Source organism: Dreissena polymorpha, chromosome 6 (assembly GCF_020536995.1).
Source record: "Dreissena polymorpha isolate Duluth1 chromosome 6, UMN_Dpol_1.0, whole genome shotgun sequence".
Classification (NCBI taxonomy): Eukaryota; Metazoa; Mollusca; class Bivalvia; order Myida; family Dreissenidae; genus Dreissena; species Dreissena polymorpha.
In genome coordinates, this window is record NC_068360.1 from 81,618,493 (window position 1) to 81,632,121 (window position 13,629).

The 13,629-nt window shown below is 35.4% G+C and overlaps 1 protein-coding gene across 1 annotated transcript in view; it reads left to right on the top strand.

The window, feature by feature from the left end:
- The first annotated feature begins 1,128 nt into the window (after window positions 1–1,128).
- Window positions 1,129–13,629, top strand: part of LOC127834792 (uncharacterized) — a 73,522-nt gene continuing 61,021 nt past the window's right edge. Inside the window, exon 1 of the mRNA XM_052360834.1 lies at window positions 1,129–1,523. Within this exon, the coding sequence (XP_052216794.1) occupies window positions 1,154–1,523 (370 nt within the window). The 5' untranslated portion in view covers window positions 1,129–1,153. The remainder of the gene's footprint in view (window positions 1,524–13,629) is intronic.

Sequence of the window (13,629 nt, forward strand, 5' to 3'; positions counted from 1 at the left end):
AAATAATCTTCATGAATCAGCTTGCATTTTTTTCAGAATAGTCTAGTTCCTTTGGCTTGCAGGTGAGCGCCTTAGGGCCTGATGGTCCTCTTGTTTGAGATGCATTAATAAATGAGCCAATGCAACTTCCGAGGTGGCGCTCAGTCCCGGGTGTTTTGAAATTTAACGGATAAATTTACAATGTGATAAGGTGTAATATGTTTTTCAACACATTTCACAATATTAAAAAAATAGGCCAATGTAGTGCAATTCAGGGATTATAAATTCATTTAAAAATGTACAGAAACATAAAATTACAACCCATTTGGAAACGTGAGAATTGGTAGAATTCGTACAAGCAAATCGATGTCTTTTGCCTGTGTGACGAACACATTCTCTGCCAATTAAATCGCTCATTACATAAAACGACTGCTTTGAACCTGTACAAGTTAATTTGTGCACAAAAACATCAGCTTCTAGCCGATCTAATAGATAAATTAGCATTTTTCAAAAAGAGATGGAGCCAATGCCAAGGAGGTGGTGCTCAGATTAGGAGGTAGCTCCAATGCACATATTTATAATTTTTTTACAGTGAAGTATTTTATGTAATGGTTTCTATTTTGTTTTCGGACTAACATTTTTTTTGTAAGTTTACTACTTCAGCAATTTTGCCCCTGGCAAGTAAAAGTTGGGTCCGGGAAAGTTACTTTATAATCTAGTTGTCCGCCCGGGTAAGTGTAAAAATAACAAAGCATTTAATTTTGACTTTAATTAGACTTTAATTGCTGTAATCATTCTGTTAAATGTGCAAAAATAAAAAAGTTTTTGTGGTGTATCATTTTGATATTTATTAAAAAAATATGAGGTTAACAGGTAATGTGATATTTCATGTTTGGGCAAATGGCTTTACGCTTAGGGCAAGTAGATTTTCTAAGTACTTGCCCGGTAGGGCAAGTTGGTTTTTAGGTTAATGCTGAGCCCTGGTTAATATCTTAATTGTCGGACATATTTTAAGTGTCTGGAAATTTTGACTTATTATGGTATATAAAATTGTATAATATATAGGTAGTTAAATCATCTAATCAAACACATGACTTTGCCTTGTTTTTGAAACATACTTGTTTGAAAATTGTCATTATTAATGTCTTTGCCATGTTTGTAGAAGCGTGCAATTATGGAGAACCTCCAGTCAAGCATGAGTGACATTCATGTGTATGAGGCCAAGTTAAGGTATGACCCTCTAGAGCATGGAGACGACGGGGTGATGTACCTGTCCATGGAGAAGGACGACATCCTCGAGGTGCCCAATCAGAACTTGCAGGGTCACGACCCCGATGACCTCTTCAGCTGGCTCAAAGGCTTCAACGTGACCCGTAACTTGAACGGCCTGTTCCCAGGGACCTACGTGCGCTACCTGGGGGTCAAGGACGCTGACGGGGAGGTGAAGGAGCCGGAGAAGGTGCTGCCCCCTATACCACCCAAGCCTCGCTCCAACTCCATCGCTCCACCATCCCACGACAGGCCCGCTGTAGCAGATGAACTCAGTAGGTGCATTTATCTGTACCCATATACCTGTTGGGAGTCTTGAGACAAGTTAAGCTTAACCCATTTATGCCTAGTGGACTCTGACATCTTTATAAATTGGATCAATTTATTTCCAAAATTAGGGATGTCTAGTATATTTATTTCTATATTTAGAATATTTCTTACAGTAATTTCTTCAAGCAAACAGCGTTGACCCTGATGAGACACCACACCATGCGGCGTCCTATCTGGGTCTACGCTGTTTGCCAAGGCCTTTTTTCTAGACGCTAGGCATAAATGGGTTAATTATAACAGGAACTTTCTATATGGCTGAAGTGAACTAATGATTTACAACCCTATTATGTATTTGTTATGCCCCCCTTCGAAGAAGAGGGGGTATATTGTTTTGCACATGTCGGTCTGTCCGTATGTCCGTCGTCCACCAGATGGTTTCCGGATGATAACTCAAGAACGCTTAAGCCTAGGATCATGAAACTTCATAGGAACATTAATCATGAATTGCAGATGACCCTTATTGATTTTGAGGTCACTAGGTCCAAGGTCAAAGTCACGGTAACCTGAAATAGTAAAATGGTTTCCGGATGATAACTCAAGAAACCTTATGCCTAGGATCATGAAACTTCATAAGTACATTGATCATGACTCGCAGATGACCCCTATTGATTTTCAGGTCACTAGGTCAAAGGTCAAGGTCACGGTGACTCAACTTAGAAAAATGGTTTCCGGATGATAACTCAAGAACACTTATGCCTAGGATCATGAAACTTCATAGGTACATTGATCATGACTCGCAGATAACCCCTATTGACTTTCAGGTCTCTAGGTCAAAGGTCAAGGTCACAGTGACTTTACACAGTAAAATGGTTTGCCGATGATAACTCAAGAAAGCTTACGCCTAGGATCATGAAACTTCATAGGTACATTGATCATGACTCGCAGATGACCCCTATTAATTTTCAGGTCATTAGGGTAAAGGTCAAGGTTACAGTGCCAAAAAACGTACTCACACAATGGCTGCCACTACAACTGACAGCCCATATGGGGGGGCATGCATGTTTTACAAACAGCCCTTGTTATAAATTTTGTTTTTAAAGTTATGACACTGAAAAGGACAATGCAAAGTTAGCAAGATGGCAATTTTCTTAATTGCTGTCCAAAAAATTCCCAATTGATAGTTTAAAAAAAAGAGTTATTTTATTGTGTTTCTTAAGAAGCAACATTTCCCTATGCAGCTCTTTGGCATGAACCTTTGTAAATATAATATTGACAACATGGCAACACTTAGTTATCAATTTTAAATCATTTGTGAGCAAAGAATCAAATAAACAAATTTCCCAAAGTGAAGGCTACATGATACAAATTTTCCCATTTTCAGAATTTTTCGTGCATTTTTCTTTCAATTTGGCTTGTACCTGTACTTTTCCCAATTTGTGGAAAAAAATTGCTTGTTGAAAAACATTGGCGCAAGGGAGCGTGGCATTTTTCCTTGAATGGCTTTAGTAAAACCCTGTTAACACTCTAAAAATAACATTTGCTTTGCACATGTCGGTCGGTCTGTCCGTCTGTAGGTCGGTGTGTCCACCAGGTGGTTTCCGGATGATAACTCAAGAACGCTTGGGCTTAGGATAATATTATATGATTTGTTATGCCCCCCTTCGAAGAAGAGGGGGTATATTGTTTTGCACATGTCGGTCTGTCCGTATGTCCGTCCGTCCACCAGATGGTTTCCGGATGATAACTCAAGAACGCTTAGGCCTAGGATCATGAAACTTCATATGTACATTGATCATGACTCGCAGATGACCCCTATTGATTTTGAGGTCACTAGGTCAAAGGTCAAGGTCACGGTGACCCGAAATAGTAATTTGGTTTTTGGATGATAACTGAAGAACGCATATGCGACCAACAGGGCAAACTCTGAACAATATTACTGAATCAACTGGTCTGTAATCCTAAATCTATAATTATCAGTCCAATAAAACATCATCACGGGGGGGGGGAGGGGGGGGTAGGGGGGAGTGAGAGGTGGGGTATAATGAGGGTAGTTTATAAGATGTTTAAAAAAAAAAATTTTTTTTGGGGGGGTGGCAGGGGGGGGATGAGAGGGGGGTATAATGTGGGGTGTGGTAATTAATAAGATGTTTAAAAAAAATTGGGGGGGGTGGTGGGGGATATGGGGGATTGATAGGGGGTATAATGTGGGGTGTGGTAATTTATTAGATGTTTAAAAAAATAATTTAAGGGGGGGGTGGGGGGTGAGAGGGAGGTATAATGTGGGGTGTGGTAATTTATTAGTTGATGTTTAAAAAAAATGGGGGATGGGATTGGGCGGAAGGGATTCTGGTATGGGCGTGGGGTATTGTTTGGGTGGTTTAAGACCGAGATCGTGAAAATCGCTACAAAATTGATAAAGTAATGGCTGTCAAAGCGATGCACCCTGTTTTCGGTTGATCTCAAGTTGAATACCTTGTTATATATATATATATATATATGTATATATATATATATATATATATATATATATATATATATATATATATATATATATATATATATATATATATATATATATATATATATATATATATATATATATATGATAGTGAATTTTTTTTCATAAAAGTTGATTTTTCTTTATAATATGATTATTTATCATTCAAAATGATTTTTTCACTAATTAATATCATAGCCACACGCTAAGACTAACAACTTTTTAAGAAACAGGAGCATGTCTTTTATGGTGGCAAATGCTTATCCAACAAAATTTGGATGACCAACGTCGAAAACATGCAGTCTGGTAACAGCCAGCATAAGGGATGAATTTACAAGGATTGTTGTCTTTCAGTAAGTGAATTATAGCCAATGCTGAAGCTTAAAAATGCCCAATGCTAAGGTATTATACCTTTACATTGCCTTCAGAAAGCATCAAAAACATTTGTTAAAATATTAAATATTAATTTTAATTAAATGTTCAATATAAAACGTGTTTCATATAAAGATATACAGGGAGTCAATCTCCAGAGCGACATATACGTGTTGTTTATTTATGATTTATACAAGTATAATATTGTTCAAGTATGTTAAACCATAACAATAACATGAGTAAAACCTTTCATATGTTGACGCACTTAAGGACACCTGAGCTCATAGTGCTTTACGTGAGCTATTGTGATTACCCTAAGTCCGACATTCTTCGTCGTGCGCTGTCCGGTGTGCGTTGTGTTGTGTGTGATGTGCGTCGACATGTTTGAGGTTTCGACCACTTAAGAAGCCATGTTTTTCATCCGATCTTGATATAACTAAATATGTATATTTTTGTAGACAGTATCTAGCCCGAGTTTGAATCTGGTTTACAAACGTCCTAAATCTAGGTACCGTAATAAGAAAATTAGTTCACGGTAATACCCCGAAAATAAGCAAATAACCTCTATATATTGTATGCATAAACAAAGCATTAAAATACCAGTAAAATAAAGCAGGAAAAGGTTTACAATATTTACTCATACTTCATCTTAGTTTAATCTTTTCAGGGCCTCGAATTGAAGTACTGAAATCATACTACGATGAATCAAAACAAGTGCATTTTAAAGTACTGCTTGTGACGAAACACACAGCTACGGACGAATACTGGACATTATTTACTAAGACAATTGATGGTAGATGATACATGTCAAGCTAGAACAATTTAGTAATTAGTGTAAATTGAACCCTGAAAATACGCACACAGACAATTGATCTAATTAAAAGAATCGATGATATTAAATGTGGACATTTTTGTGTTATAAATTTGAAATATTTAATAAGATAATGCTGTGGAATTAATAAATAAATACATAAATAAATAACATAAATAAATATTTATTTATTTACTCCATATTTCATTTAAAATCGATTCATCTCGTTTGAAAACACAAAAATATCATGTTTATTTGTTCTGTTTTTCACTTCCATAAGATCAATTCAAGTGGTGCAATGAAGACGGGTTTGCAGCGAATTACGAGTGTTTTGTAGTCTACGAACCAGATGGTATTTGCATAAATGTTATAAATAATTTTAACTAAAAGATTTGAATTGAAGTTTAAACTTAAAGAAAATGAATGCTAGTCAATCCAAACACGACCGAAGGATTGTCTGGCTGCCTTTGGTCAACTTACTACGTTAACTGTATGCAAATCTCATTTACATATTTCGGTCATGTTAAATCAGTTATTATGATTACTAATGTTTCGAAGGAAAGGAACAGCTCTTTGTTTGAGTGCCATTTTTATATGCCTTTACTTTAATATTACAGTAAGCATTTTGTCTAAAATTGATAGTAATTTGATAATAACACTGATAAACGTATTAACTTAGGCCACGACAAATTGATGATGTGTTCTAAGGATTTTAGCCAACCATAAATTGAGCTAGCGAGCGAAATAAAAATAAATTTACTTTTATTCCATTTTTTTAAATCGCAAGCGAGCGAAAAGCGAAAAATAAAACAAAAACAAATATTGTTGATATTAATTGATACTATATTTTAACAAAGCACATATGTTGGCATAATTTGAGTGCAAAATAGACTAGCATACATTTAAGTATAATGACTAAAGATCTATTACATATATTTATAACAATAGCAGTACAACAATAATGTTTTAATCAAATCAATTTAAACAAGCAAATTTGTTGAATTGATATCCCCCTCCAATATAATTCTGGACACTAACGTTTTCTGGACGGATGGACAACGCCAACATGCATCATCCTCTTATCAATATATATACTCATACTAAGTTTCAATAAAATCCGTCAAAGCACGTCCAACATATGGCTCCGGACACACAAAAAGCATTTTTCAAGATACAAAAGGCCATAACTCCGTTATTATCCAATGGTGTACAATGCCATTTGGCGTGAATCATCCTCTAATCTATCTATCTATATATATATATATATATATATATATATATATATATATATATATATATATATATATATATATATATATATATATATATATATATATATATATATATATATATATATATATATATATATATATATATATATATATATTATCATACCAAGTTGTAATAAAATCCGCCAAAGCTCTTTCAAGATATGGCTCCGGGCATAAAAATGAATTATTTCAAGATACAAAGGGCCATAACTCCGTCATTAACAGAGAGTGTACAATGCCATTAGGCGTGCATCATCCTCTTATCCATATATATCCTCATACCGAATTTCAATGAAATCCACCAAAGCACTTTCAAGATATGGCTCCGGACACAAAAAAGAATTATTTCAGGATACAAAGGGCCATAACTCCGTTATTAGCAGATGGTGTACAATGTCATTTGGCGTGCATCATCCTCTTATCCATATATATACTCATACCACGTTTCAATGAAATCCGCCAAAGCATTTCCAAGATATGGCTCTGGACACAAAAATGCCAATCGGAAGGACGGAGACAGACGGACAACGCCAAAACAATATCCCTCTGCCTATGGCGGGGGATAAAAAAACAACATACTTTTCCAAGAAACATGCAATCACGAATGACTATAATCAGCTTAAATCTTAAGGCAAAACAAATAAAATCTGTAGAGATAGCAGTAAAACTGGTAAAAACTAAACACTTATATTTTTAAAATTAAAGCATTTGCTGTTTTATCCAATCCATGATTTTTCATTTTCAATCACAACATGTCAACACTAATACATCAATAGTAATCATATGAACATAATTTTGCTTTGGTGTCATTTTCACACCAACAACAAAGTAGGAATGGTTGAATGCCTGAATGAGTTCACTTGACTTTTTGCTTTTTTACAAACTTCTTCGCGCCTTAAGTTTTTGCCTCTTCCAGAAAGTCCACAAGACACTCAAATTGGTCTGACTATGGAGTATTTTAAATACAAATTTGCAACATATGCATCGTTGTCATAAAAAACTGTCAGGAGTTCCACAGTGGATGCATCCCGATGCAGATGCTGCTGCGAGGAACAAAGCACGGAAATCATCGGTAATGCGATGATTGATTGCAACTGGCGGAAAAATTACGTTTCTATTAACATCTTTCGCGGACATAACGAGGCAGACGGACGCCGCCATTCTTTTACCATAAACCAATCAAAATCGGAAAAGGTTATAACAGTCTATATTGTAAAGACGTAGGCTAAATTAAACTAAATCATTGAACGAATATGTTCGGAGCACAAATTGTTGCTGCGGGCGCAAAATAAAAATTAAAATCTTTTAATTTCGTTTTACGATTTTTATGTGCGGAAAATCCATCGAACATGTTATCAATTTGTTGTGGCCTTATGAAAGTTATGTTTCCGGAGAATGGAGAATGTCCAGGATTTTAGAATGCAGTCAGGAACAATGGCGGCGGTGGTTTGAACAATAAAGACACCAACGCTGAAAAACAATGGTGTTTTGGACGATTAAGACAGTAACTCTGAAACCCTGGGTGATTTGAATGGTCCACGAAGTCACACTAAAGTCCCGGATGACTTAAACGATCCAGTCATTAAAACTGACCGACATAATGACTTGAACGGTCCAGTCAGCCGCACTGCCATCAAGGATGGTTTCAATGGTCGGGTCATTAAAACTGAAAACTATGATTATTTAGACTATCCTGTGTGTAACAATGAAGTTCAGGATGATTTGAACCGTAAGATCAGTAGCAATGAAGTTCAGAATTACTGTGAAATCATATTTTATCGTCAGCAAGAAATTGATTATATGAACTGTCCAGTCAGTGACACTAAAGTCAAGGATAATTATACGTCCATTACCATTGGTAATGGGGGCTATATAGGAGTCACTGTGTCTGTCTGTCTGTCTGTCCCGAAATTTCATCCGATCTTCACCAAACTTGGTCAGAAGTTGTATCTAGATAATGTCTAGGCCACATTTGAATATGGTTCATGCCGGGTCAAAAAATTGGTCAGGGGGTAACTAAGGGCTTTTTTAACCGAAAGTTTGTCCGGACAATAACTATGTCATTTACCGTTAGATTTCAAAATGACATGGCTCAATTGTTCACCATCATTAGACGGTGTGTCGCGCGAAAGAATAACTTCAATATCTCCAAGGTCAAGGTCACACTTTGAGTTCAAAGGTCAAATGCTTGTCCAGGCCATAACTTTGTCATTTATTGTGAGATTTTAAAATCATTTGGAACATTTGTTTATCATCATTGGACGGTGTGTCGCGCGAAATAATTACGTTGATATCAACAAGGTCAAGGTCACACTACAAGTTCAAAGGTTAAAAATGGCCATAAATGAGCTTGTCCGGGCCATAACTATGTTGCTCATGGTGAGATTTTATAATCATTTGGCACATTTGTGCACCATCATTAGACAGTGTGTCGCGCGAAAAAATTTCCTCGATAACTCCAAGGTCAAGATCACACTTTGAGTTCAAAGGTAAAAAATGGCCATAAATTAGCTTGTCTGGGTCATTACTATGTCGTTCATTGTGAGATTTAAAAATCATTTGGCATATATGTTTACCATCATCGGACGGTGTGTCGCGCGACAGAATTACGTCAATTTCTCCAAGGTCAATGTCACACTTTGAGTTCAAAGGTCAAAACTGGCCATAAATGAAATTTTCCGGGCCATAACTATGTCGTTCATTGTGAGATTTTAAAATCATTTGGCGCATTTGTTCATCATCATTGGACGTTGTGTCGCTCGAAATAATTACGTTAATATCTCCAAGGTCAAGGTCATACTACAAGTTCAAATGTCAAAAATGGCCATAGATGAGCTTGTCCGGGTCATAACTATGTTGTTCGTGGTGGGATTTTATAATCATTTGGCACATTTGGCCACCATCATTGGACAGTGTGTCGCGCGAAAGAATTACCTCGATATCTCCAAGGTCAAGGTCACACTTTGTGTTCAAAGGTAAAAAATGGCCATAAATGAGTCTGTCTGGGTCATAACTATGTCGTTCATTGTGAGATTTAAAAATCATTTGGCACATATGTTAACCATCATTGGACGGTGTGTCGCGCGATAGAATTACGTCGATTTTTCCAAGGTCAAGGTCACACTTTGAGTTCAAAGGTCAAAAATGGCAATAAATGAGATTTTCCGGGCAATAACTATGTCGTTCATTGTGAGATTTTAAAATCATTTGGTGCATTTGTTCACCATAATTGGACGGTGTGTTGCGCAAAAGAATTACATTGGTATCTCCATGGTCAAGTTCACACTTTGAGTTCTAAGGTCAAAAATGGCCATAAGTGAGCTTGTCCGGGCCATAACTTTGTCGTTTATTGTGAGAGTTTAAAATGACTGTAAACATTAATTTTGTTCACAGACATTGGACGTTGTGTCATGTGAATGAATTCAAGAGTTCAAAGGTCAAAATGGCTGTAAATGTTTTTTTTTATTCAACATAATACATACAATGTATACATGTATATTATCATACAACATAGTGATTGTACAAAGCAATAAAGTTCAGACATGTTATACAAGATGTGCTGATATATATACTTTTTTGGTTTCCTTAAAATTAAAAAAAAACAAAAAAACTGGGCTATTATGTTTTTTCTTTGGTGGTTTGTGATAGGTGTGTTGTTTTTTTAAAAGAGAAAAGAAAAGAACAACAGAAGAATAGTTATGAAAAATGATGAGTTGTATAAAGTGGGAAGAAAGCATACTGGACTTGTGTGTTTTGTTGTATATTCACAATAATCTTATAACATTGAAAAAAAAATTTGAGAAAGATAAACTTACATTAGAGTGAAATGTTTATAAGTGGATAAACATTACGAGAATTTAATCCGATTCCATTTTTGTTCAAAGATTTGTAATGTGTCATCACTGAGGGCTATTTCTTTCTCAATCTGGACTTTTAGTTTAAGACTATGGACAAAACAATTAAAATTTGGTACTTGTTTTTTGTACTTCATGTTAAAGATAAAATATTTCATCAATATAAAAATAAAATTCACAATATTATTACAGTCTATTAATTTCAATGAGTAAATTCCGAAACTTACATTTAAGAAAGATAGTTTAACGTTTAGTTGCTGTTGTTCAAGAAAAGATACTAATTGATTCCAAATAGGCTTGACATGATTGCACTTCAAAAAAAGATGTTCTATAGTTTCGATGTTTTCACCACAGAAGTCACACAGATTTGTGTTAGATAATTTGCATTTAAAGAGATATTCTTTTGTAGCTAAAATTCTATGGATGTATTTATATTGAAAATTTATCAGTGTGCTTTCAATAGTTGCTTTATATGGCATTGTAAATATGTGTTTCCAATTAAGTTCATGTTCTCCGAAAAAGACTTGCCATTTATTTTGGGCATTGGAGTTTTCTGTAGGGTTTTTAATTTGTAGTGTGTAAAATATTTTATTCGTTTTGTTTTTTCTTCCAAGTATGTTTTCTACGAATGTTGTTTGAGTACATGGTGTATTATTTGTATTGATTTCAGATTTAATATGTATGGGTATGCTTTTGATTAGTGTGTAGTACTTCAGAAAATTATTTGTAGGTATTCCGTATATGTAGCATATATCATCAAAAGAGTAGAAATCCTTAATTCTGTAGTCATATAATTGGTCGACATAAATAATGCTTCGTTCAAACCAATCTTTATAGAAAAACGTCTTATTGTTTGAAGTTATGTCTTTATTGTTCCATAAAATAGTTTTACTGCTGGTTTGGGTTTCTAGGTGATGAGTGACATCACTCCATGCTGATAGAACATCAGACAGAAATATGTTTTCGTTTGCAATTTCATGAAAGATATTATTGCTGATGTTACATTCAAAGAGTAAGGAGTCACCATATTTTTTTTAGGATTTTCTGGTAGAATAATTTCCATTTACTCGTATTGGTATTATCTAGGTATCTTTTAATCCAGCTGCATTTGATTGCATTCAAGAATGAGTCAATGTTCGTTAATTGGATACCTCCATTTTCTACAGATTGAATTATTGAGTTCGTTTTATTTTATCAGGCTTACCGTTCCATATGAAATTAAATATTGCTGATTTTTTATCGTTAATAACATCATTTGGTGGATTTGGGAGAACTGTTAATACATAAATTAATTTAGGAAGTGCAAACGTTTTAAATACTGTGTTTTTTTCCGATTAGTGTAAGTTTACGGTGATGCCATGATTTTAAGCAGTTTTTAAAATTCTGTAATTTAATTAGTATGTTTTTAAGAACTGTATCCTTTTCATTATTTGTGAAAGTAATTCCTAACGTTGTGGTTTCATCGGATGTCCAATTAAATTTCATTTCTTTTAGCTCATCTATTTTTTGAAAAAAAAATATGAGCTATTGTCATCACCTTGGCGTCGGCGTCCGGTTAAGTTTTGCGTTTAGGTCCACTTTTCTCAGAAAGTATCAATGCTATTGCATTCAAACTTGGTACACTTACTTACTATCATGAGGGTACTGGGCAGGAAAAGTAAGATAACTCTGGCGTGCATTTTGACAGAATTATGTGCCCTTTTTATACGTAGAAAATTGAAATTTTGGTTAAGTTTTGTGTTTAGGTCCATTTTATTCCTTAAGTATCAAAGCTATTGCTTTCATACTTGCAACACTTACTAACTATCATAAGGGAACTGTGCAGGCAAAGTAATGTAACTCTGACTGGCATTTTGACAGAATTATGTGCCCTTTTTATACTTAGAAAATTGAAAATTTGGTTAAGTTTTGTGTTTATGTCCACTTTTTTCCTACAGTATCAAAGCTATTGCTTTCATACTTGCAACACTTATTAACTATCATAAGGGGACTGTGCAGGCAAAGTTATGTAACTCTGACTAGCATTTGGACGAAATTATGGGCCCTTTATACTTAGAAAATTGAAAATTTTGTTAAGTTTTGTGTTTTGGTCCACTTTACCCTTAAAGTATCATAGATATTGCTTTCATACTTGGAACACTCGCAAACTATCATAAGGGTACAGTAAAAGGACAAGTTGCATAACTCTGGTTGTCATTTTTACGGAATAATGGCCCTTTTTTTACTAAGTAACTTTGAATATATGGTTAAATTTTGTGTTTCGATCCACTTTACTTCTAAAGTATCAAGGCTATTGCTTTCAAACTTCAAATACTTTCATGCTATCATGAGGGTACTGTACCTGGCAAGTTGAATTTTACCTTTACCTTTGAATGACCTTGACTCTCAAGGTCAAATTATTAAATTTTGCTAAAAATGTCATAACTTCTTTATTTATGATTAGATTTGATTGATACTTTGACAAAACTATTCTTACCTGATATACCACAATAGACTCCACCCAAACCATCCCCCGTGCCCTCCCCCCTTCCCCCCTCCCGAATCACCCCCACCCCCGAATCCCCCCCTAATTTTTTTTTTAAGATTATCTCACAAATGACCACCACACCCTCGCACTATACTTACCCCCCCCGAATCCCCTCCACCTAATTTTTTTTTAAGATCATCTCACAAATGACCACCACACCCTCACACTATACTATACCCCCCCCCACTAATTTTTTTTAATATCTCACAAATGACCACAACACCCTCGCACTATACTATACCCCCCACCCCACACCCCCCCCCCTTTGTTTGAAACGGTTAAAAAACACAAATATTTATTTTTGTTATTTTATTTTTGAAATACCGTCCAACCATCGCACCCAAGAATACCCCCACCCACCCCCTCTCCCCCCCGAATCCCCCCCCCAATTTTTTTTTAAGATCATCTCACAAATGACCACCACACCCTCACACTAAACTATACCCCCCCCCCACCCCCCCAATTATTTATTTTTTTTGAAACGGTTAAAAAACACAAATATTTATTTTTATTATTTTATGTTTGAAATACCATCAAACCATCGCACCCAAGAATACCCCCCGCCCCCGAATTCCCCCCCCCCCTAATTTTTTTTAAGATCATCTCACAAACGACCACCACACCCTCACACTATACCCCCCACCCCACCCCCCTCCCATTTTTTTTGAAAGGGTTAAAAAACACAAATATTTATTTTTATTATTTTATGTTTGAAATACTGTCCAACCATCGCACCCAAGAATCCCCCCCCCGATTTTTTTTATTTCCGCATTTTATTT